The sequence below is a fragment of the Marasmius oreades genome, chromosome 4 (assembly GCF_018924745.1).
Source record: "Marasmius oreades isolate 03SP1 chromosome 4, whole genome shotgun sequence".
Classification (NCBI taxonomy): Eukaryota; Fungi; Basidiomycota; class Agaricomycetes; order Agaricales; family Marasmiaceae; genus Marasmius; species Marasmius oreades.
The window spans coordinates 1,630,316-1,653,459 of NC_057326.1; the positions used below are offsets into that span (position 1 = coordinate 1,630,316).

The 23,144-nt window shown below is 47.9% G+C and overlaps 8 protein-coding genes across 9 annotated transcripts; 2 read left to right on the forward strand and 6 right to left on the reverse strand.

Annotated features, from left to right (window-relative positions):
* Positions 1-18: 18 nt before the first annotated feature.
* On the reverse strand, positions 19-1,151 carry E1B28_007352 (uncharacterized protein). The gene is made up of 3 exons (XM_043152081.1): positions 858-1,151; positions 567-806; positions 19-509 (listed from the first exon to the last, which is right to left on the reverse strand). Exons 1-3 carry the CDS (start codon positions 1,131-1,133, stop codon positions 156-158), a joined length of 870 nt encoding a protein of 289 aa, XP_043010167.1. The 5' UTR covers positions 1,134-1,151; the 3' UTR covers positions 19-155.
* An 85-nt stretch (positions 1,152-1,236) lies between these two features.
* On the forward strand, positions 1,237-4,677 carry E1B28_007353 (uncharacterized protein). The gene is made up of 4 exons (XM_043152082.1): positions 1,237-1,627; positions 1,686-1,805; positions 1,861-4,002; positions 4,059-4,677. The coding sequence occupies exons 1-4, from the start codon at positions 1,433-1,435 to the stop codon at positions 4,566-4,568; spliced, it is 2,967 nt and encodes a 988-aa protein (XP_043010168.1). The 5' UTR covers positions 1,237-1,432; the 3' UTR covers positions 4,569-4,677.
* On the reverse strand, positions 4,678-7,490 carry E1B28_007354 (uncharacterized protein). The gene is made up of 13 exons (XM_043152083.1): positions 7,237-7,490; positions 7,041-7,174; positions 6,898-6,988; positions 6,462-6,841; positions 6,298-6,409; positions 6,223-6,250; positions 6,138-6,170; positions 5,910-6,080; positions 5,451-5,856; positions 5,358-5,396; positions 5,064-5,302; positions 4,966-5,009; positions 4,678-4,914 (listed from the first exon to the last, which is right to left on the reverse strand). Exons 1-13 carry the CDS (start codon positions 7,421-7,423, stop codon positions 4,799-4,801), a joined length of 1,980 nt encoding a protein of 659 aa, XP_043010169.1. The 5' UTR covers positions 7,424-7,490; the 3' UTR covers positions 4,678-4,798.
* A 69-nt stretch (positions 7,491-7,559) lies between these two features.
* Positions 7,560-10,638, reverse strand: E1B28_007355 (uncharacterized protein). The gene is made up of 11 exons (XM_043152084.1): positions 10,446-10,638; positions 10,264-10,388; positions 9,906-10,210; positions 9,751-9,859; positions 9,538-9,700; positions 9,304-9,487; positions 9,136-9,249; positions 8,623-9,081; positions 8,234-8,566; positions 7,849-8,179; positions 7,560-7,795 (listed from the first exon to the last, which is right to left on the reverse strand). The coding sequence occupies exons 1-11, from the start codon at positions 10,557-10,559 to the stop codon at positions 7,705-7,707; spliced, it is 2,328 nt and encodes a 775-aa protein (XP_043010170.1). The 5' UTR covers positions 10,560-10,638; the 3' UTR covers positions 7,560-7,704.
* A 524-nt stretch (positions 10,639-11,162) lies between these two features.
* E1B28_007356 (uncharacterized protein) lies at positions 11,163-13,733 on the forward strand. The gene is made up of 14 exons (XM_043152085.1): positions 11,163-11,352; positions 11,408-11,588; positions 11,643-11,821; positions 11,891-12,033; positions 12,089-12,205; positions 12,262-12,391; positions 12,444-12,581; positions 12,644-12,761; positions 12,810-12,882; positions 12,935-13,013; positions 13,076-13,127; positions 13,185-13,321; positions 13,374-13,412; positions 13,467-13,733. The coding sequence occupies exons 1-14, from the start codon at positions 11,238-11,240 to the stop codon at positions 13,541-13,543; spliced, it is 1,578 nt and encodes a 525-aa protein (XP_043010171.1). The 5' UTR covers positions 11,163-11,237; the 3' UTR covers positions 13,544-13,733.
* On the reverse strand, positions 13,409-17,668 carry E1B28_007357 (uncharacterized protein). Its single transcript, XM_043152086.1, has 6 exons — positions 17,209-17,668; positions 17,011-17,146; positions 15,238-16,947; positions 14,075-15,180; positions 13,570-14,015; positions 13,409-13,506 (listed from the first exon to the last, which is right to left on the reverse strand). The coding sequence occupies exons 1-5, from the start codon at positions 17,617-17,619 to the stop codon at positions 13,893-13,895; spliced, it is 3,486 nt and encodes a 1,161-aa protein (XP_043010172.1). The 5' UTR covers positions 17,620-17,668; the 3' UTR covers positions 13,409-13,506; positions 13,570-13,892.
* Positions 17,669-17,806: 138 nt separating this feature from the next.
* E1B28_007358 (uncharacterized protein) lies at positions 17,807-19,250 on the reverse strand. The gene is made up of 6 exons (XM_043152087.1): positions 18,966-19,250; positions 18,833-18,912; positions 18,647-18,777; positions 18,380-18,569; positions 18,017-18,304; positions 17,807-17,949 (listed from the first exon to the last, which is right to left on the reverse strand). Exons 1-4 carry the CDS (start codon positions 19,153-19,155, stop codon positions 18,470-18,472), a joined length of 501 nt encoding a protein of 166 aa, XP_043010173.1. The 5' UTR covers positions 19,156-19,250; the 3' UTR covers positions 17,807-17,949; positions 18,017-18,304; positions 18,380-18,469.
* Positions 19,251-19,540: 290 nt separating this feature from the next.
* Positions 19,541-22,697, reverse strand: E1B28_007359 (uncharacterized protein). Of its 2 annotated transcripts, XM_043152088.1 has the most exons (7): positions 22,075-22,697; positions 21,588-22,025; positions 21,059-21,536; positions 20,060-21,004; positions 19,883-19,997; positions 19,745-19,831; positions 19,541-19,694 (listed from the first exon to the last, which is right to left on the reverse strand). In XM_043152088.1, the coding sequence occupies exons 1-7, from the start codon at positions 22,357-22,359 to the stop codon at positions 19,661-19,663; spliced, it is 2,382 nt and encodes a 793-aa protein (XP_043010174.1). In that variant the 5' UTR covers positions 22,360-22,697; the 3' UTR covers positions 19,541-19,660. The 2 variants fall into 2 exon arrangements, with proteins under 2 accessions (XP_043010174.1, XP_043010175.1); XM_043152089.1 differs by having other exon boundaries at positions 21,588-22,697.
* Between the last annotated feature and the right edge of the window lie 447 nt (positions 22,698-23,144).

Below are 23,144 nucleotides of genomic sequence, written 5' to 3' on the forward strand. Positions count from 1 at the left end.
GAGAACGACTGTATCGCTATCTCTGATTCACATCCTCAATAAACTTTAGTATGACACAAATTGCCATTACCTAATAGAAAGGCGGCTTTGTTATTAATAATAATCTGGCTCTCACTTGTCGGGTGTGGGTTTTTATTGAACGTGAAGGTCAGTGTTTATTGTACTGGACCTGGCTTTCGCACCCAAAATAGATAATTGCAGTCTGTTGCACCCCACGCGCCTCTCGGTGCCAGTATCCAATTAGATTGTAAGGGGTTATAGACTAGGCCACGCACTTCAGCCTCCGTCCGTGTGGGGAGATCTCCAGAAATCCGGCTAATCCACGGACGGGAATTATCAAGGGAACGATATTCTCGGAAGTATTCAATGAGTTCCGAAGGTTTGATATATTTGGAATATGTGTGGGTGCCCTCTGTAACTTTCCTGAGAGCTTTTTCGGCGAGGAAGATGGTAAGGAGGTACGCGAGAGGTGTGCGGGATATGGTCGATAGGAAGAGATGTCCAGAGGGCTTCATGACAAACAGTCAAGAATGAATCTTCAGTCAGACACAAAACAGCCCACATACCTTGATCAATTCGGCGCATGTAGAGAGGAACGCCGTTGGATTATCCACGTGTTCTAGAACTTCCATTGAACAGACAACATCGAATCGTTTCGGTCGATTCAGGAGAACCTCAGCCGATGTATGCTTGTAGGAGAGATTGCTATTCAAAGTTGAATCTAGGGAAGCGTGATGTTTGGCAATGGCGATATTGGATTCCGAAGCATCAATTCCGAGTACTCGAGCACCTAGTCTCGCTAGACTCTAAACCGTTTAAATAATGTACTTCACAAGGATAACGCCAAGAAAATTCACCTCTGACAGAAGACCACCTCCACAACCCACATCTAGGACGTCAAGCCCCATGAGTACACCAGTTTTAGTCGAGTCAATTTTGGTTTCGGATTCATCAAGCGTGGTTTCAGCGAATTTTTGACGAATGAATTGCATTCGGATAGGATTCATGCTGTGCAGGAAGCTAAATTCTCCCCTTTCATCCCACCATTGAGCGGACAAGCGGGAAAAATGAGCGATTTCTGACGCGTTCACTGTTGACGAGCCTAGTAAGACGCGCGAGGGGACCATGGTCATTGGTAAGGCTTGATCAATAAACAAACCCAAACTCGGAGACAATCAATATTATGTAATAATAGCATCGGGTCAATTTCCTTTCTGGGGTTGCTTAACCTGGTTTCCTCTTTCTCAGTCAGCGCAGGACGTCTTGTCATCCATTGTCTCCCTCCTCTTTCAATTTGTTCTTCAATCTCTTGCTCTGTTGCTTCTCCCTTTCCCATTCTCTTGCTCACCTCGTGTCTATTGGAACTCCATTACACTCATAATCCCACACAACTAAATTCTTTCCCAGACGATAATAATTTTTACCCACTATCATGTCCGGGATTCTCAAGAATATTTGGGCAAATTCCCCTCTCAACTCAACTTTTAGAGTTCCAGGCGTAGAACTTCCCCTTGGCTCTGAAGAACCCCTCATGCACGCTACCGACAAGGAACTTGCGCTCGACGAGCAGGTCAGCGACAAATGCGAACTTCGTATTCAGGGTATGACTTGTGGTGCCTGCGTCGAGGTAAGTCCGTTCAGTACTTCTACTTTTCCCCCATATCGACTACCTTTGTTATGTCAAGGCCATTGAAGGCATGCTACGTCAACAAGAAGGCATTCACTCGGTTAAAGTCGCGCTGTTAGCTGAGAGGGGCACTGTAGAATTCAATCCTCAGAAATGGGATATTGATAAAATCATGAACGTGAGTTTCGTGTAAGGGTTTTTTTTGAGGCGGTCTTGATGATAGACCACTGCAGGAAATCTCGGATATAGGCTTTGACGCTACCCTCATTCCACCTATTCGCGAAGATACGGTCACATTACAAATTTATGGCATGACTTGCTCATCATGCACCAACACTGTTGAGACTGGTCTGTCAGTTGTGCCAGGTATCCTCAGCGTGTCGGTATCGCTCGCAACAGAGACATGCCACATCCAGTTCGATCGCTCCTTAATCGGTCCACGGGAGATAGTCTCTCGAATTGAAGACATGGGATTCGATGCTATGCTCTCCGCAGAGAACGATAGCACCCAGCTGCAGTCCCTAACTCGGGCCAAAGAAGTCATGGAGTGGCGCTCGAGGTTTCTCTGGAGTCTCACGTTTGCCGTTCCTGTCTTTTTTATCTCAATGGTGGCCCCTCGAATCCCTTTCTTCCGTCCAATTCTGAATTTCCGGATATGTAATGGGTTGTACCTCAGCGACCTGGTCATTCTCTTACTCACCATTCCGGCCCAATTTTGGGTTGGTGCCAGATTTTACCGCAACGCCTACAAATCTCTCAAACATGGAACTGCTACCATGGATGTCCTAGTCATGCTCGGCACATCTGCGGCATTTGTCTACTCCCTTCTCACCATGATTTTCGGACTCTTGAACCCTACGCCCGACTACCATCCCATGCTTTTTTTCGATACCAGCACCATGTTGATAATGTTCGTATCCATGGGACGGTATTTGGAGAATAAAGCCAAAGGCCGTACCAGTGCAGCTCTTACTGATTTGATGGCTCTCGCCCCATCTATGGCTACAATTTACACTGATCCACCCTCGTGTACACAGGAGAAGAAGATTCCCACCGAACTCGTCGAAGTGGGAGACACAGTCAAAGTCGTCCCAGGTGATAAGATACCCGCTGACGGAACGGTAGCCCGTGGGACTTCCTCGGTTGATGAAAGCGCCATCACTGGCGAGGCTGTGCCTGTTCTCAAGCAAAAGGGTGACACCGTCATTGGAGGAACAGTCAACGGTTTGGGGACTTTTGATATGGTTGTCACTCGTGCGGGCAAAGACACGGCACTCGCTCAGATCGTTCAACTCGTGCAGGACGCCCAGACCTCGAAGGCACCCATCCAAGCATTTGCGGACAGGGTCGCGGGATACTTCGTCCCGATTGTGATTTCCCTTGCTTTGTTGACGTTCTTTGTATGGATCGTAATTTCGAGTATTCTTAAGGACGACAGCCTCCCGATGATGTTCCACAAGCACGGGGCAACCAAGTTATCTGTGTGTCTTCAGATATGCATCAGTGTCATTGTCGTAGCCTGCCCGTGCGCCCTAGGTCTGAGCACGCCAACAGCTATCATGGTCGGGACTGGTGTAGGTGCAAACAACGGTATCTTGATCAAAGGTGGCCGCGCGCTGGAAGCTAGTCGAAGCGTCAAGAGAGTCGTTATGGATAAAACAGGGACTGTTACCGAGGGTAAGCTTAGCGTTACCGGTATGCGATGGGTCACTGGCGCGTCGGAGCATGTCGCCGAGGAGCCCTATGGGGATTCGAGCATCGAGGGCATGTCCGCTGATGGTACAACGTCTCGAAAGGCGATCATTGCCATGGTCAGCGCCACAGAGGCGAGGTCGGAACATCCACTTGCAAAGGCTGTCGCTGTCCATGGAAAAGACCTGCTCAAGAATGATCCTTCCCTACCTGAACCCGTCATGGAACAGTTCGAAAGCGTCACTGGCGCCGGCGTGAAAGCAGTCTTCAAACTCTCGGGCTCGAAGTACTCGGTTCTCGTTGGCAATGCCAAATTCATCGTTCGGAGTGACGACGGATATCTCCCTTCTTCTCTGTCAACTTATGAAGACCAAGAAACTAAACTTGGACGCACAGTCATCTTCGCCTCCTTACTGAAGGATGGCTCCTCAAAGATCCCCCTCCCTATCATGGCAATTTCGTTGTCAGATGTCCCTAAACCCTCTAGCAAGTATGCCATCCGGGCGCTACGGAAGATGGGCATCGAGGTCAACATGATGACAGGGGATAGTAAAGCTACCGCTGTGGCTATCGCAAAGGAAGTCGGTATCTCGTCTGAAGGTGTCTGGGCTAGTATGTCACCTAAAGGAAAGGCTTCCATGATTACCGAGCTAATAGAGAAGCACGGCGAAGGTGTTGCAATGGTCCGTCATTTTCCCCCTCGTATCGTTGAATCATCGAATGCTAATAATCTTTATAGGTCGGGGATGGGATCAATGACTCGCCCGCCCTCGTAGCAGCAACTGTAGGCATCGCTCTGTCTTCAGGAACTTCAGTTGCCATTGAGGCCGCCGATGTTGTCCTCATGCGATCCGATCTTTTGGATGTTGTTGCGGCGCTTCACCTCTCCAGACAGATCTTCTCGGTGATTAAGCGAAATCTTTTGTGGGCTTGCATCTACAATCTGCTCAGTATTCCTCTCGCGATGGGTTTCTTCCTTCCCGTTGGGCTTTACATGCACCCGATGTTAGCTGGCGCTGCCATGGCGTTCTCAAGTGTCAGTGTTGTTACCAGCTCCCTGACCTTGAAGTGGTGGAGACGCCCTGCAGATAGTTTAATGCCTGACGAGAAGGTTGAGAGTGCAACTTCGATAGACATGTTCTCAGTTGTAGGGGACGCCTGGGATAGTCTGAGGAATTTGGTTAGAGGGAACGGCGCCGGAAAGTCTGGTTATCGTCAACTACCAATGGAGATGAGCACTGCAGTTTGATGGACCATCCGTTTCGCCTATTTAATTGCTGTATTTATTCCTGAGGGTGTAAAGTTGTCGTTTGCTCAGTGTATACAATAATACTTGTCTCTGGAAATAATTTTTGCAATAACAGTTGATTCAAAATTGTTCGTCAGATGTCGTTGCAGCCAAAAACAACTTGGGGTTGTCAATGCATGGTATACATATATCAATGATTGTCGTGGCACATTAGCGGATTGAAAACTTCTTTATTCGAAGGGCAGTTCCTCGACAGCTTCCCATAGTGAAGCCCAGGTATTGGTCGTCATCTCGGCATAGTTCTGCTCTTCCCGTGCAAATTGTTGTATCATTACTGTGAGGCAAGCTGTAAATGTCAAATCAATGACAATGCCATCTCTGTTCAATAAAGACTGACTGTTTTCTCTGTTGTGCAGAATGATTCGGAGTTCGCTCCATAAACTGTCAAAGGGAGAGCTTAGTGGCTTGATTCCAGAAAGTAACAAGTCTTGATACCATGCTCGAATGAAGATTCTTCTGCTAAGCTGTGCTGCAATTGTAGCTTGATCCTTCTCTATTGCCGCGGCGAGCTTATCAGCCTCATCCTGCCAACCTTCCTTCTGGGTGGCCTTGACACCATCCATCTTCACTGATGTAGTCTCGATCCGCTTCTTCAAACGTTCTACTTGGTCGAGGGAGAGTCGATCATAGCGTATAAAAAGATCCCTAGTTGCAATGTAAAGATCGCGCTGACTCTGGAAGACACGTCTAGACTAAGGTGCTCAAATCGATAAAGAACGAAAAGCGAACCTTGAGAGCCTCCAATGTGGTGTCGAATAGATTGCGGGTCTGGATACATGTTTCAGAATAGGATTGAAGGGCATCAAGATTCAATGAACTCACGCGTTGCTCAGCCAATTCCGACTGTCTTTGACAATGAGAGGCTACGTGTCCCAGACCGACTCTCACACCAGAAGCGAGTTCGCATTCATCAGCACGCCAACAGGGATCGATAACTTCGACGACAGAGCGTAGGGTATTCGTCAGTCTTGATAAATCACTCTGATCATCCGTAGGCCCAAACCCAAAAGTAGAAACCAGAGCGGTGGTAGAAGCAGTGTCAGAGGCGAGAGGTGCAGTTTGATTAAGTGAGAATAACAGAGGCGTTAAGATATGAGCCGGTATGTGTCGCAAGGGGGAGGTATTGATTCGTACCGCTGCGGCTTCACGTCTCTTGATTATCCGTTCTGCCAGAATGCATATGCGTTGCCACTGCTCAACTAGAGGATTGAGCCGGCGTCGGATGATTCTTCACACAACGCAAAATCAGCGTGCTGAATAAGATCGAAGGAACATGCTTACGTAATTTTGTCTTCGAGGTCACTCGGAATTGACATCTCTTCGACTCGGTCAACCCTCTTGCTATTCGACTCTTCGTCGAGAGAAACTTGCGTGTGTTTCCGCCATTCTTCAAAGGAAGGTTCGGTCAGAAACACAGACAATATTCCGTCTTCTGTGATAACGGGATGGTTTCTAACAGAGAGGTCACGGTTCACAGGCACTCTCCTCAAAGGAATTATCATAACGTACAACACGAAGTTAAGGAATCGCGCCAACCCTCTCCTGAGAGGCCATGAGATGCTATGACCAAAGATAAAATGAGGAGAAGACTTACCTCCTTTGCTCGAGAAAGTACTCGTCCGCTATGGCTAGTCAGAGAGGATCCGAATACAAGTGGTTGGAACCTTACGTCCAATTCGCTTGGGAGGCAACGCAGGGAACAAGCGGAAGGGATACCGCCTCACAAGACAATCCCATAGATAAACAAACTCTGAATATCTTCGAGTAACGGGAGAGCCCCTCTGGAGGCGGGAAAATTAGATACGAAAAGATGACGAGGGACATAAAGCTGACATCCGTGGTGATCTGATAAACAGTATAGCGATTCAGTATGAAACCTTGTTGACCCTGTATGTTAACAGAGACTGTCTCCTGCTTCTTCCACCATTCCGGAGGAAGACCAGAACCAGCGAAACCGGACGGTATAGAGTTTCCTCCTGGTCGTGGGCGTGCGTCGAATCCGCTGAGATTGGAAGGAGGAGATACGAATCGCGTGTTGGTATTCCACGGATCTTCAGTAGAGTAAGGTGGCGCAGGTGAAGAAATGGCATTATTCGGATTGGCGGTGTTCGTAGAGAATGTCGACGTGGAAATAGGAAGGGCGTCCAGGTTGAGAGTTGGCTCAGGAAGTTCGTTTTGTGATGATAGAGCAGCAACTTGTTCAATACTAACGTCTGAAAGAGATGACAGTCAGACAGAGGAGCAGTACAGGAGGTTGCAGATGACGCACCTTTCCCTGACTGTGCCAGCGCTACCAGAGCTAAAGCCACGAAAAACTCCAACTTGGAAACCCTTGAACGATTGCTTACAAGGTTCACAATCTAAGTGCACGCGTTAGTTCCCTGAATAGTGGACGACCAAGTTAAACTTTACCTTCTCTATCGTAGCAGCGGGCAGGGACGATGTCGAAAGAACCCTTGACAAAGCACCGACTGAGGACTCTCCTGTATTGCTTGGGTCCACGGCAGTAAAAGCCCGGTTATAAATCGTTGGCACAGTCGCATCAGCTAATATTAGAGAGGTTTTGGTTTCACTTTATCGAGTGATATAATGACAAAATAGAGAATACCTATGACCGAACTGAATATAGAGGATGTTTGGGGCGCAGGAGTAGTTGACGGGCTAGGTGCAGCACTCCAAGGATCCAGCCCGTCGTATGTGGAACCGGCAAGAGGGTTCTCATCGACAATACTTCCTCCGAATCCAGTTACAGAGTTACCCCCGTATCGTTGAGCAGGACGAGGAGCATTAAACATAAGCGATTACTAGCTGCACAACCACGCAAAATGGTAGATGACGGTGAGTTGCAGGCTGCTACAGATGATGGATGTGACATTAGTTACCTCTTGTCGTCACGCCATCCAGCTTCGAGTCACACACGTGACGTGGGTAGGTTTCTTTGCCCAATCTTTGCCCGTACACAGGTATAATATTGTGTGCTTACTCCACCGGAAGTAAAATATCTACAAGTTCAGCTAAGTCATTGCGGCAGTACTGTAATTAGCGAATCCAGATATGAAAACAAGTGCAACACTTTTCAAACGACAACATCCTCCGTCTTCTTAGCGGCAAAATGAAGCGTCCAAGAGGACAGGAATCTTCTGCTATTCACTTCGTCTCCGGTCAGTCTGAACGCAAGAAAATGAGTTTGAAGTATGAAAAGAAAGCAAACATCACGAACCCAGGTGTGCCATAGGTCAATGGCGCCATATAAACATAAAACCCAAACAACACAATACATGTCACCGCAAAGATTATAGGTCCTTTAAGCCCTATGTCGGTGACCATCCTCGGCTTTGCTCTTGTGGTAGGTCCACGGATAGAAACAGGGAAGTTGATAGTATCCGAAAGAACAAATTGAAGGACAGCGCCGGCGATAAGGGCAGACGCGAGGTGAGAGGGGAGGTAGTGGTGAATGAAAAGCTGACGGTTCATCACAAAGAATGGAGCATAGTGAATACCCCAAACAAGGAAGAAGAAACCGGCAGAGTTCCAGAGACGATTACGCACAGCTACAGATAGTGAGTTCCAGCGTGGTTCGGTATGTCAAAGTAAGATCATCTCACGTTCAGGAATAGGATACACGTCCCTACGACGCGCCAAGAGGTCTGCACCCAGAATCCCAACATAAACTGACAGCCCAATGAGGCAAGCCCACCAGCCTACAATGTTACCGATGAGATAAATCTGCTTCTGGGATTCATTTTCTGTCCAAAAGCTGATACCACTCAAGAGGAATGGCCAGTTGATAGGACTACTGGCGTAAGGGTGAGACGCGGTGAGGCCGGCGTTATGTTGCAACATGAGAAGTTGAAGCTCGCCCCATTTCCTGAAAAAATTCATCTTCTTTGGGATCTTTTCGGGCTGAGAGTCTGCACGATCTACAGGTGGTTCCCCGCCTACAAGATACCATCAGAACGTGCCCCAACGCGAAAAGAAAATTAACAGGTCTGACTTTCGTCTGCAACGATCGTATCCACAAACCAAGTGGCGGTCCTTTCGGTTGGATTCTTATTACCGTTGATTTCTTGCTGTTTGAAGGCCCAGTCTGGTAGCTGTTGATTGTGTGTCCACATGGAGACCTTTGTTTGAGCGTGAAGTAACCTGAAGTACCCTGATTTACTTTTCCATGCCTCCCCGTCGTTTGGTGTGTCGACCAATTGCATGTAAAAAAGAGTCTCGTTATAGCGTGTTTTATCATGTTTCGGCCATGTCGTGAACTCCTGATTTGTGGCCATCAAAGGGGAAGCAACGTCATGAGTGAGCAACACGCTGTCGGTATTGACATGGAGAAGCTGAATGATGTCGTTGTGTCGAACTATCCTCCCGCGTCCTGTCTCTGGTAACGATTTGGTGGGTATAATCTGCCAATGGTTATTGCTATCGTTGTGTCCATAACCTGTCACTTGTTGTCCTAAAACAAAATATGATCAGGTACTGTGGTGGCAGTATGATGCACGGTGCATACCTTGACTGCTGATACGACCATCGTCGTATTTGAGAGGGTATCTCTCTACATGAGAATGGAGGTACACTTTGGTGTCCTTGTGCCGCATTGCGACTGTGTCGTAGTATCTGATCTCTGAATACCGTATCTTAGGATTCCGTCACTCTAGGTAGGAGATTTGATGCTGACCTTGACTGTTCAAAAGCATTTCGTTTCCTGAGAGTGTCTCCTGGAATGCAGGGCTCATGAAGGTGTCGCCAGGACCCGAAGTGGGAAGAAGGGCAAAGTGGACGTAAAAGAAGGATAAATAGATGATAAACGGAACGATTATCAGACCAACAGCCCTGGCGGCGAAATGACTCCAGAAATGTTCCTAAAGGAATATCAGGTCTTGTCGTATAAGGTGTTTGAAGGACTGCGTACCATTGAGTAGCCTTTTCTATGGTCTAACAGCATCCACAAGTCAATCAACACAGCTACGCCAATGGTTGCCACGGTGAGTACACCGTTTACTTTGGATCCCCAAGTACAGGCCATGAACAACCCGGTGGCTAGAAGCCATCCCCACCACTCGGTAGTGAACTCCCTTTAATCAGAGGTTAGTCCAGAGGTTTGGGAAAGCAGTATTGTTCTCACCTGTATCGCAACTTTTGGAACCGGATATAAGCATACATGGTCAAGGACATGAAAAATATCAAGGTTGCATCGAGAAGAATAAGCCGTGATTGGGTAACATGAGCATTGTCTGTGAACCGGGTCAGATGAAGAAACACTGGATCAACTAGGCCTACCGAATAGGATAAGAGAAGCAGAAAAGGCAGCAATGATCGTCGAATAGCCGCTCTCCTTCATGATAGCGTATACAACCGGAATGGTCAAACTACCAAGAACAGCAGACAATGCACGCATGCCAACGTATGGAACATGGTTCGCTGTGTAGCTGTCTCCAATGTTCTCGAATTTAAACAAACCATCAAATCCACAAAACCAACCGGCAATGCCGAATAAAAGTTTGGCGAAGGGTGGGTGGACATCGAAGTAATACTCCCCACGAATGTAGTACGACGCAAATTTCCCGAAGTGGACCTCGTCAAAACTGTTGAATGAAGTGAATACGCGGGAAAAGAGATAAAAGAAATGGTCACATACACGACTTGGTCTGGTTGGTTGATTTTATAGAAACGCAGTGCAAAGGCCAACGCAGTCAGCACTACAACCACAACCACACTTGCTCTCTCAGTTTCCAATGTTTTCTCGACAGGATGTCTTTTGCTCTATTGAACACAAATCAATCTACTGTGCTTGTGTGACAAGGAAAATGAGTTACTGACAGGATTTTGGTACATATCGTCGGCATGTTCTTCTTCTTGAAAACGTTCGTCCTCTTCAGGCTCAACTCTCGAGGTTGATGGACCCGCTCGCCTATTCCGAATGTTGGCCGCCATCGCGGACAATGGACAAGATGAAGTAGGTAATGAAGAAGGTTCAAGTTGATACGTGCACAAATGTTGATTGACCGCGTGGACGACGCGATTCTGCACGTGCCAGATTCCCTGTACTTGGGCAATTTCATTGGTACACTGTACACGGCTGCCACGGCCAGCTCAAATCTATCTATCTATCTATCTTACAACTTACTATGTAAGTATGATATTTGCCTTTATTCTACTTCAGATTATTTTAGGGCCCCTTGACTCTCACAACACTCAAAAGGAAAGAGGCACTTTATTAGATAAGTCACGTTCACGTTCTTTGTCTCCCGCCACATCCACTTTAGCTCACCAATGGAACCTCTAGACTGCGATTTGAGAACTATAGGAAGGAGCGTCTATACTCAGGTGTATAAGAAATCTCTCGAGTTTTGGAAACAGAGTGAAAGCACCATGATACAGTCTCTCAGAACGTCTACCCCGAGGTTACTCGAGAGATCTATTCGGCCCGTTTCGAGGCAGAATAAAGAAGTGTCGTCGGAAAGAGGGTCGGAATCCTGCGTGATCATCGAATATCAAATGTCTGGAACTGTCGCCTCAGTCACTCAGGTCTCTGTCGAAACACTGGCTGGACGAGTTAGAGACTTTGACCAAATCCCTCGTTTCGTATCTTGTACGCCGATCAGCCGAACAATGATGCGGGGTGATGTGGCCCCGTTTCTTCCTTTTGCTGATTCTCCTAAATTCCCAACTCATAAGCTTTTGAGGAGTTTACAATGGACCCCGCGGTTCAGCTTTGACCCAGAGAGTGCGTCCTTGTCTGTTGATATGCTACCTCACATCTTCTTGACTCAGGCAAGTAGTAGAGTCTTTGGAATACGAAGTTGCACGACAGCTACGTTTCGACCATGGTTTTACTGACGATGACATCGATGGAATGGAACTCTTCTACCGACATCGTGATGAGGTGTGGAAAGACCGTCCTCGTTTCTTGCGCCTGCGTAAAGAGAATAAAAGTGGGCTACTGTGGGAACACAATCAGAGGTAAGTGGTCATCTAAAATTTGAAGAACTCGCATGACATTTGATTTTTTTTGAGGGACCATTCTGCGACCTGGCCACGATTGAAGTCTGGGGACGAAAAACATTTTCCTGTTTCATACTTACTCGTAGACAACATTCCTGAACAGGTTAACAGCCTCTTCTCCAACGTGAATCGTGGTAGCTATCAGTTTTGCCCAAACCTGAATTGCTTGCTTCATTTTTGCGGTGTTCACAGTGGGTACTATTTCACTACCAATTTCTCACTGAGACTTACTTGGTCGAAATGACTGACTGCTTACATAGTACGCGAAAGTGGTCTCCCTCCTTTCGATCCTATCCCCCCAAACCAGAAGAGCTGGTTGAAAAATCTTAATGTGACCGTCGAAGGAAGACCTGAGTGTGGACCCTGCTGTTATCGTTTGGTTTATGACCAGGACCAGTGGCAGGTTGGTTCAATCCCTATTCTTTCAGTTACGTTCGCATCCACTCATTCTACGTTAGGAAAACATACTTCCATGTAACGAAGAAGAAACTGCATTGATCGAAGACTTGCTCAAGTTCGAACCCAACATTTGTCCTTGTGATCTAGCAGTGATATGTCGAATTTCTTGCAAAGCGGTCCGATCTACGTGATTCAACCGTTTCTCATAGTATCTTGACATTTGCTGCACCAGGTCTACCATCATTGTCTTCGGATATTCTCACTTGAGCCGGGCTTTGAATCCATGCTCATGCAGATCGAACCCGGGGAAGAGGTCGAATCAGCCGTTATCCCGAAACCTCGTTTGTACTACAACTCCAACGGTACGTCGTTTATGGTCAATCAAATACCTGTGAGGCTGAATGACCGCGCAAGAATCTTCTATCCACAAATGGAATATAGAGCGTCAGCTGTGTACATGCACAGATGAGGAAACCTGCGAGAGATCGCCCAACTGTCTCTGCAAACACCACGGTGTGTTTTGTGAACGTAATTGTCGTTGCAAGAGAAGTTGTTTGGGTATTCATTCACGCCGAAGTTGATGTATTACTCACTGTCAATGTCTCTTCTTACAGGTGGATTGAGATTTCCGGGCTGCGAATGCCAGGACGGTTGTCGGTCCAAAGGAACATGTCGATGCCTTGGGTACAGTAGAGAGTGTAGCCCCGAACTTTGTTTCAAGTGCAACGCCCGGTAACTCTTCTTGACTGTTGATGATTCACAGCTCTGAAGTCCTTACAGCGGAGATGAGAATCATCGAGAAGGAAAGCGCATCCAGTGCCGGAACGTAAGGATTATGGCTGGAATTCTTCCGGTTAGTATAGGTTGTTCGCAACCTTCGCTCATAGTGCTTAATTCTCCGGCAGCTCCTTGAGATCAAGCGGGCCCAATATGGAGCAGGGGCTTTTGCAACAGAGGGCATTCGCCAGAAACAGTACATCGGAGGTCTGTCTATAGCGTACACGCGGGTCGCAAGCGACGTACAGTGATTGAGAAAACTACCGCAGAATACGTGGGCGAGCTCCTCCCAGTAAACTTTGAAGAATTTGAACGCAAAGAGTATGTGTCTCAATTTATTACCCGGGTCAATTCACCAATCGGTTACCTCGAGAAAAGGGCAATCAACGACTACAGGAAGCTTAACTATCTATTTAGCTTGAACTCCAATAACTTCGTTCTTGATGCTGATTGTATGGGCAACGAGACTCGCTGTTTAAATGAAGATAAGGAGGGTGCTAATTGTGAAGTTTTCGGCAAGTGTTTCCTCCGCATCCGTAGCATTGATTCTTCTTATCTTCAAAGTAGAGCTCTTCGTCAACGGTGAACCACGCATTGGTATTCGGGGTATGTGGTGGCTTTATTTTGTATGGTTAGGATTGGTTCATGACATGTCCTTAGCGACTAAGCCAATCAAGAGCGGCGAGGAACTTTACCTGCACTACGGCAATCAATACTGGACGGGAGATGATCACTAGTAGTGATATTAATGGCAAAAACTCACAAGATGGCGAAAAATACTATGGAAGAAGAAAAGGAGAGTGAAGGTGATATTGAAGAAAAAGCAATGTTCGGAAAGGACAACGAGCGATGACAAGAATATGATGTAAGAACTGAAAATGATACAGAGGAGGGAGAAAGCTCGATACAGATAATAAGATAATACGACGGATGGGAAGACAGAATGACGCTGGGCGGTTACGGAGCACCATATACACAAATTAGATCACAACGTGTACCTATAAATACCAAGTGAGCTCTGGAAAGCACGGAAAGGCAGAGGGTAAGTGTGCAAGACGGAGACGGAACACAGAGAAGCAGAAAGATTCAGTCTCTCGTCACCCAGTCTGTACTGCGCGCGACAAGATCGATAGAATTGTCTGTAGTCCAGAATAGCCGCTCTGTAGCACTCCGTCCAGTCCAACTTTTTTGATCTCTCAGTATCATAGCCTGACAAAAAGGAAATCCATCAGTAATATTATTGACTTAAGGAAAGCTGTTTCACATACTTGTTGGGCACCGAAATTCCGCTGATCATGTGCAAACAGATCGACGTTGTCATCCAGGGCTTCGCTGAGAATCTGCAAATCTTGCAATATAGCTTGCATTGCTCGAACGGTCCCTAGCGTAAGGACTTCCTTCCTATTCCTGACGGTACTTCCATTTGAATTTGGCGGAGGGAGTGATTTCGAGATATTCTGTAGGACGGTGTGTAGGATCCGCTTGGTCTCGCTCATAATTTTCTGAGCCTGAGGATAGTTTTTCCGTGACACCAACACAAGCGCGCGAGTGATCATATCCGAAGCAAGCAACTCCATTCTTCTCCTCACGATGACTGGGTCGGAGACCGTTGAGAGTGGCTTCGGTGCAGCTCCATTTGGAGGAAGTAAAGTCACGGTCAGCAACACTGGATGGGCCAATCGTGACACGTTCTTTCCAGCTGCTGGATCGTAGAAACCTCCATCGACCTCGACGACTGGTACTTCATCAATCATCCTATCCATCATTCCGTCCGTGAAGTCAGTACCGTCATCAATCGTCAACGCGTCCAGTCCCATGCTTTGAACGAATCGATCCGTGGCATTCAATGCTCGTCCATCCCGTCCGGCTCCCAAAGCACCGCCTGCCCGCGCCAACTTCTGCTGCATGTCGGTGTTATCAAGCTCCAACTCAATGAGCATCTCCTTCCTCTCGCCATATCTCAACTCTCCCACATCAACATCGACGTTCTGTCCGTCAGATGACAATATGCTTGACGGCCCACCTGACACCTTCCGTATTCTGAACCGGTTTCCATCAACTATCTTCATGTGTAACTTCATGTTAAGAAGGCCAATGGACATCATTCCGCCCACACACCCTGCGATGCTGTCGCGGAGATCATACCAATCCTTGACAAATGTGTACGTGCCAGATGTGTGATTCGACATCAACCAAAGTGAGGCAGGATCGTGGGACCGTCCGTAGCCAAACGAGTGTATAGGTACGTTTGCGGCCTCAGCACGAGCCAAAACGAGATCCATTTGAGCGCGACGAGCACTGTCTGAGGCATCGCTGACGAGGACCATGCCTGAGATAGCATTCTTGGCTTTACGCTGTAAAACCACATCGAGACCTAAGAATAAGCCTTCAATTCAGTCGACTTGACATCAATCTAGGATAAGACTCGCACCATGATTGACAGCTGTCACCACATCTGACTTCTCGTCTTTGTTACTTCGAACCAAAAACTCGTCCTGAGAAAGACCTTCCCGGGATGAAACACCCGAAAAACCGGTTTCCATTTCGGGCCGCCGCGATATGAGGTCGGCAACGAATTTCTCTAATCGAGCCTTACTATGTCCTTTAGTGACGCTCAGGAACGGCGTCTTTCGGACTCGGCCACCTACACCAACTTCAAAGGTAACCAGACTCAGCCTGTCCTTTTGGCTGAGCGAAGCCATTATGAACTCTAAGGTAGATTTGATGACTCGCAACTTCAGTTGAGCTGTGCTGGGAGTGGCAGTGGGGGGCGGGAGGGAGATTACCATGATGAGGTCCATTGGGGGATGCGGTAAAGGCGTCAAAGAGTTCGATGGTCCTGCCGAGGTATACGGCGTAACCAAAGTAGGACGAGAATCGTACGCCAATTCATCATCCTCCCCAAGTGTTGACAACTTCTGTTGCGGATGCGGTCGAGGATGTGACGGATGTTGAAGAGAGCCGTGGGACGTCGAAGACGACATTGTTGACCGTGAAGAGCCATTCAACAGACTGTCAGCCCCACTGCTGACGGTCGTACCTGTGCTCCCACTGAGCATCCTCTTCGCTTTCGAGTTGCCTCCAAACTCCTCCATCTCCAAGCCACGTTCATAGCTCTGCTGCTGCTGCTGCTGTTGTTGTTGCTGATAGGCCGGGTTTTGACTTTGAAACATGTTGACCAAGGCCTGTATTGTGTTTTTCCATGCTTCGAGAGACGATCGATCCTTATATATTAGTATGAACGAAGCAAGCTCATCCTCCATGTCAATCGTCAGGGACATCTCGCCTGCGGAGGAGGAGGCTATGACATTCTTGATATGTCTGACGTAAATCCGACCTTTGAGCCTGAGTACGCCTTTCGACTGTGCTCCAGATGAGCCCATGACTGAACCGGAATCTGAAAGTCCTGAAGCATTCGATAAAAGTCTTCCCAGAGAACGCTTCTTCTCCTCGACAACACAGATGAGGGCTTCTTTGAAGAGGTAAACATAGAACTCTCGAACCAACGAGTCCCTTCTGACTGCCAGAAGGTCGTACATCTGCAAGGGTCCAAGGTCTGATAATGGATGCCCCTTCCAGTCAATAATTCTGTTGCGAAGATCCTCAGTGATGGCGTTGAACGGTGATTCTTCTTCGCGGTGGATTATGTTCACGGGTGAGAATGAGGAAGCGGAATCGGAACGACTATGGTTGAAATCGTGAGAATTAGCAGATTGTCGTTCGCCCCCATATGAATGGCCTAAGTCTGGATGTGATTGTTTGCGATGAGGTGGAGGTGTACCGACCATTTCATGCTCTCGACTGCGTGGACTGTAGTCGTGGGGGGCTGGGCCAGGAACGGGGCCATTAACGCGTTTGCCAGGTAATTCGATGACAACGAGGCAAGTGAGAGGTTGGTTGACATCGTTAGTTCGAGTCAATGAAGAGAATTCTGGGCGAACTTGGATTGAAGGTGCGACGATGTATGTGTGTTCATTGGCTGTGCCTGATTTCACTGACCCTGTATGATCCAAGGGATCGTCTTCTGAAGGATCGGAAGGACGTGCGCTTGGTGCTCTCCGTCGCCCGGCTGTCGGAGTGTCTCTCCCAGGGTACAGAGCCGAAGCAGCAGGATCGCCTACACCAGTCAAGGCAGCGAGTTCTTTTTCAAAGAACGTATGAAATGAGTAAGCTGAAGTCACCCTATAACAAAGAGGAGGCGTACTGTTAGACTTTCCACTGTCACCATCGCCAACCTTCATTGGACGCCTACAGACGCCGCAGACACCTAGATTCGATTTTCTAGGAACTGCAGTCCTTGCTTGACTCGGAGGCGGACCATAAACTGCAGTGAAGCATGCCTGGAAGTGAGTAGTATGTAAACCGAAGCCATCCGAAGACTAGAGTAAAAAAATTCACGTACCTCGTGCAGTGCATGACCACATTCTGGAACTATGTGAGGTTTCTCCCCTGGCAACCTGAAGCTAAAGCTGAGAGGCTCTAGACAAACGGGACAGTCCTCCTCCTCCTCGACATGATCCTTATTGCTGACTACGGGTAAAGGAGCGATATGCATGATGGCGTAGGGATGGGATACCACAGAATCAGCAGCAGAGGCTACAGAATAGAGAGAAGGAGCCTTCTGAGTGGGACGATTGAAGGCTGAAGGAAGGGAACGGATGGAGGACTTGGGAGGATGAGAAGGGGAAGAGGGAGAGGTTGAAGGAGGCGTGATGCGATCAGGGTCCCAGGCAGTCACACCTCGACTCGAATTGGTGAATCTAGAGGAATATTGAGAGTGCCAACTCCCGTTTCCTGCTTTCTTGGGTATCATGAATGCCTCCGGAGGGTAGTGGGCAACTCCTCGTCGCTGTGGAAAGCAGAACCCTAGTTTTCGAGTAAATTCAGGTTAGCCTTGCCGAAATTTTCTTCTCTACACAATACGTTCGCTTATTCCCCTTTTGCTCACATGGACCGTTTGGCCCGCCTGGAAACCGGTTGCTCCAGTCTACATCTGTCTGCTTGTCTAGTGAACTCGAAGTTTCAACAGTTCTGCACTGCCTATCTACGCCATCCAATATATACAACTGCCAAACTTGAGCTCCAGTTGCTCGGTTCTTGTCCTTCGACTTTTATATCTCGGCTTTACAATCTCAGCTTGACTCTGTGTAAGGGAAAGATGCTGCAATGTCACCGTTTCGGATATCATATTGAACTGCCATAACGCGTACTATTGAGTCTCGGTCTCGGAAGATTGGATAAATCGGAAATGATCCACGTCGTTTCTCGCGACAGCACATGACATCCTGTGATGCGGTCGTCGTGCTAGTGGACTGAGGAAGTCATTGGGACGGACAACGATAACTTTTGGTATATTCAATGATGCTCCCAAGTGCAGCGCCCAGCTGAAGCTACGGTATCCACCTTGCATGTATTCATTTCAGAATTTAAAATATGAAATCAGAATCGGGCCCTTGCTCAAAGACACCATGTACGATTCCATCAATGGGGGCGATCGACTGCGAGAGGTTGAGAACTGCGTTAGTCGAAAGTAACTCGGTTCGGAATTTACGGTGGTGTCCAGTGTGGCTTACAGAACATAAGGGGCAGCGGCGTTCAGCTCGATAGGACATGAACTTGGACCGACTGAAGGGGGAGCGGGAAACACCTGAAATTTGGGGCTATCAGAGAACATCCGTACGTAATGGCCATGGTGGCCCAATCCAAGCCATAAGTTCTGTATGATCTTGAAGAGCATTCCCAGTATTTGGGTGGACCAGAACACTAGGGAGTAGGGAAACGGGAACGGGAGGAGGAATCAAAAACATGATAACTACGGTCGTACATGGGAAATCACTCACGAACAGGGTCCTCTGTGAATCGTCAACCACGAAAATAGCGTCCCAGTCTGATGAGGATTGAATGTGTTGACCTCAAACATTCCCGTCGGGTGTGGTCCTATGGGCTTTTCCCACAGACGGTAGATCCGGAGCTGTGAGTTACATCGATAACGAAGATGATCATTTTCAAGATGGTCCTTCACCAACCTCTGGAAATTCCCGTCGGATTCTTTCATGTAATTCGCGTGCATATTTCAGCTCATCCTCCTGCGTATGCATGAAGTAGACTACAAGATGATACATGGTAAGTTGTCACCTAATACAGCGAAACTCCGCATACCATGGAAATCGAACCCGCCATTCTTACTGATTGGATCCACAAACTCGTCGTAAGCTTTACTGGGTGAAGGCGTATCTTCGCCGGGTTTGATATTTACCAAGGACTTTCCGTCCGCGCTTATCTCTGTAGGCAGTGGAGAGGCGTTCTCGTACCCATGTAGAGGCGAAGGGTAGCTTGATGTCGTAGGCATTGCGGGGGAAGAAAGAGAACTAATGTTTGGAGCGCTGCTAGAATAGTTTAAGTAGTGCAGAGGATGTGTCTTGATCAGCAAGAAGTTAGAACGAGGGTCAGTGTAGGGCTTACGTTGTGAAATCCAAACTCCACCAGGTCGGCTATGTCGGTTCGATCGGGCACCCCGGCCCACAGTCAGAGAGTTACGTTTGACTCTTGAGGTTGCAAATTTCGGTGGCTGGTGTGAGAATAGAGTCACAGAGTTGTAGATTTATTTTTCTTCTAAGAAGCATTGTTCAAGAGCAAGAAAAACTTGGCGGCGTATAGGGGCGCCCAAGGACTGCGATCGAACCGACGATGTAGCCGACCGGCGGTGTTTCAAACCTATACACACGGGATTTACTTGGTGCAAATAATGATATACAATTTCGTCTTTCTATATCGTACATGTACAGGTATGAAATCCATTTACCGTATATGCGTGGTCTTTGCCTGTGTTGAATACAAGGCGGGAAATAGTGTTGTCATGGAATAAATATTCTCGAGTAACCTTCGACACTAAGGGAGTGTTAGCAATTGAGCCATCTGTGGTAGTAGTTGCCACTCACGATCGTCTACAGCACGGGCATCGATGTTTAGAGGCCGAAGAACGGGCAGCCAAGCTCTCTCGACATTGATCGCACATCGAAAGACACCTGCAAAGGTTAATTCAAATTGAATGCATGTAGGAAGCTGCGTTCACTTACCGACAAGGCCAGCAAATAATTTGTCTCTGCTCTACTGTACAGATAACACAGTTTCGTCTGCTTTCGTCTTGTGAGGAATCGTCGTCAGGCGCCGTGGGGTGCCCTTGACGAGGAGCTAGAAAGGGACTTCCTTTAGCAACGCACATTGAAGTAAAGGGAATAGTAGTTGTGGGTCACCTTCTTCACCCGAGTGGGACGGTGCCAACAACGCTCTATACCGCCGTCGAGTAAGCGGAGAGCCTCCGGAATAAACCATATGAGCCAACATCGCAGAAGATGCAGCTTCAGGAGAGCTTCCTCGTGTCTGCAAGTCCGAGTAAAGAGCGACAGTCTCCGTACTAGTCCTTTCATCCTCCCCATCGCTCACATTCGAGCCTTGTTCTTCATCCGATCCGAACTCACTTTCATGGATCCACTCATCGTCGTCGTCTTCATCGTCGCTGATTTGATCTCCTCGTAGGAACGTCTCGTAAGTCTCCTCCTGAGCCGCCAAATCGTCCTCACTATCGCAAGTATCCACGGGTGTTTGGTTGTCATTCGCGTTGGCCTCTTCATTGATGTTCCCAGTAAATCTGTCTCGCACTTTCTTGCCGTGAACGAGGTCCCAAACGAGTCCCAAGAGACCTAGGGTGACGTTCCAGACAGCCGATCCCAGCGCTCTTATTCCCCAGTACCATCCCCGATTAACGGTAAAGAACCCAGGTACACCATAAACTCGTCTCCCCCCACTCACACCACCGGTATTTCCTGCAAAATCTACGTCTCGAATCTCATTATCCAACCCTTTCACGATCTGAACCCGCTTGCTCACTCGGGGCTTATTACCAGCTCTTGCGAGAGCGGAACGGGTTTTGATGGTGATAACGGACCCATGCGCGACTTCGATGACACCATTTCTGTTCATCTTGAGCGTCCCTCGTTCAATTTTTTCGCGCGTAACGATTGAATTTGTCGATGACGCTATGTGATCGCTGGGCAAAGAGGCTACGACGCCTGTGACTTCATTCCCCCAGCCACGTAGTCCAGTGGCTTCGAGACTTGCGGTTCCTAGGCGAAGGAGAACAACACCAAAATCTTCTTCCCATGGAGGAGTCCATGACCATCCTTCAGTAGGTCCACCGTCTTGATAGATGAGTGGTCAGAGTTATACATTGAAGTAGAGAACGTTCTACTTACCTCCTGAAGTAAGACCCAAGCCTAACAACGGTTTCGTAATCTTTCCGGTAAGTAACAATTGGGTGGCGACATTTAAAAGGATGGTGAGCGTTATGAGCAATAGCAGGACGGTCTCGAACAAATTTGGAACATAATTGAGGATCGGGTAGCTCCCTATCCCAGTGGGATTCGAATATACATGTTGTTTGGTTCCAGTTGTCGTAGAAATAACTGGAGAAGAACTTGATTCAAACATCGAGTGGGCAAATAGTGTCGTGTGGAAATGTAAAAGTGAAAGGAAAGATGACAGGGCGGTAGGAATAAACCGATGACTTGACCATCGCTTGCGACAAGAGAGGATGTGGAAGATCATCAACTGGAGTAAAGGAATCGCGATGGTCACCAAGACGTGCTTGTCTGGGCGAGAAGGAAGACCGTCCGGTTTCAAGACGTGGGTAAAAGACGACGAGTACGCGTAAAGGAGGAAAGCATATCCAACCTGGCGATCATCATAAGTTAATGTAGTCAACATCATTTAAGGACGATTTACCAGATTAAATGGCGACGTGTTTGCTTGCATATGGGCACCGATCCCTACGCTGACACCATCCAAGCCTTTAACAAATGCTTCAACACAAAACGCGCCACAGATCGCGCAAAATGTCTGCCAACATACATCCCTCATTTCTTGAGACTCGCTCCAAATCCTGAGAGACATCAGATGATCGTTATTGATGTTTGGATACAAGTTAGATGCTTGTAGAAGAATCAAGGTCCACAACAAGAGCGATTTGCCCATGAGATACAGGGTGGGTAGATGTAACGCCACCCTTGTTACGGTGTTACTCATGTCAAGCGGTAGGAATGCAGCGTAAAGACGCCGCAGCATAATTCGACTTGAAGACCTTCCTCTGGTGTGGAATGCAATGGGAAAATGAGGAACCCGGGTTGGTACAACGACGTTTTCAATTCGATGCATTAACACCATCTGAGTTACAAAGCGTCAGGACCCGAGTAAAACAATGAACTAAGCGTACCATGAGCACAAGTCCTATCATATAACTCGAGGTAAAGAACCCCCAACAAGGGCCTGGAAGTGACTGAGGTGTTACTTCTGGTATTACATGCTGACCCGGGGTTGGAGGAGGTGTCGGTATAGGATAGTCGAAAGATGGTACTGGTGCTGTAATAATTGGCTCGTACGAGTCGATTCCGCGAATGCGTGAGAGTAAACGAGATGGGTAAGAGAATAATGATCCCAAAGAGCTAAAGTTGAGGGAAATATTGAAGCTCGTATTCTGAAGCTGTGGGCCTCGAGACATGTGGGGAAAGAGGAAGGGGAAGTCCTTCGAGAGCAGTCCTTATGATGTATTTGGGATGCCAGCGATTTGTTGTCGGGCACGATGTTACGGTAAGTTGCACCGTCATCGGCTAGAACCGGTTGATACCTTCCAAACCTGGGTACATTACTACAAAATTACCACATGAATTCGGTAAAAACGTGATGGCCTCCTGGTCCTGCTCGGATTGGAGAGTCGAGGTCAGCCAGCGAGACGCAGGTTTTAGAGGGCGAAAATGTCTGAAAGACACAGCATGTGCGGATTCCAGGAAACTCACGTCGGGTAGGGCCAGGTGGTCAAAGGACACCGCTCCTGACCGAGGGCGCATTATCGTGACAGGTCAACATCTCAGATTCCGGCGGGAAAGCACCTGGAAACACCACCAACAAGAAACTCTAGTCGCACCAATAGTACAGTTGAAGTAAGGAACAGTGATTATTATGAGCAAGATCGCGGTCTTATCCGAATGAATACATAAAATACATACTCTGGTTGAAGCCCGTAGTCATCAAAAATTCGTGCATATAAAGAGTAAAGGGGGAATCAACCAGGAGGCACCCCATCCTGAGCCCTCTGAATACTGTGTCAAAGAGGCCGCGAAGGTTCGACCGAGGACGTCAACTTCACGCAAACGTCGAGAGGACGGGTACCGGAGTACTTTGGAGTCCAAGACTGCAGACCACTGCTACTGTTGAGCAGTTCCGGCGAACGAGCCAGAGACAACAATATCAGTTGAATTGACTTGGGCTTGGCGGTTGAGGTGATGT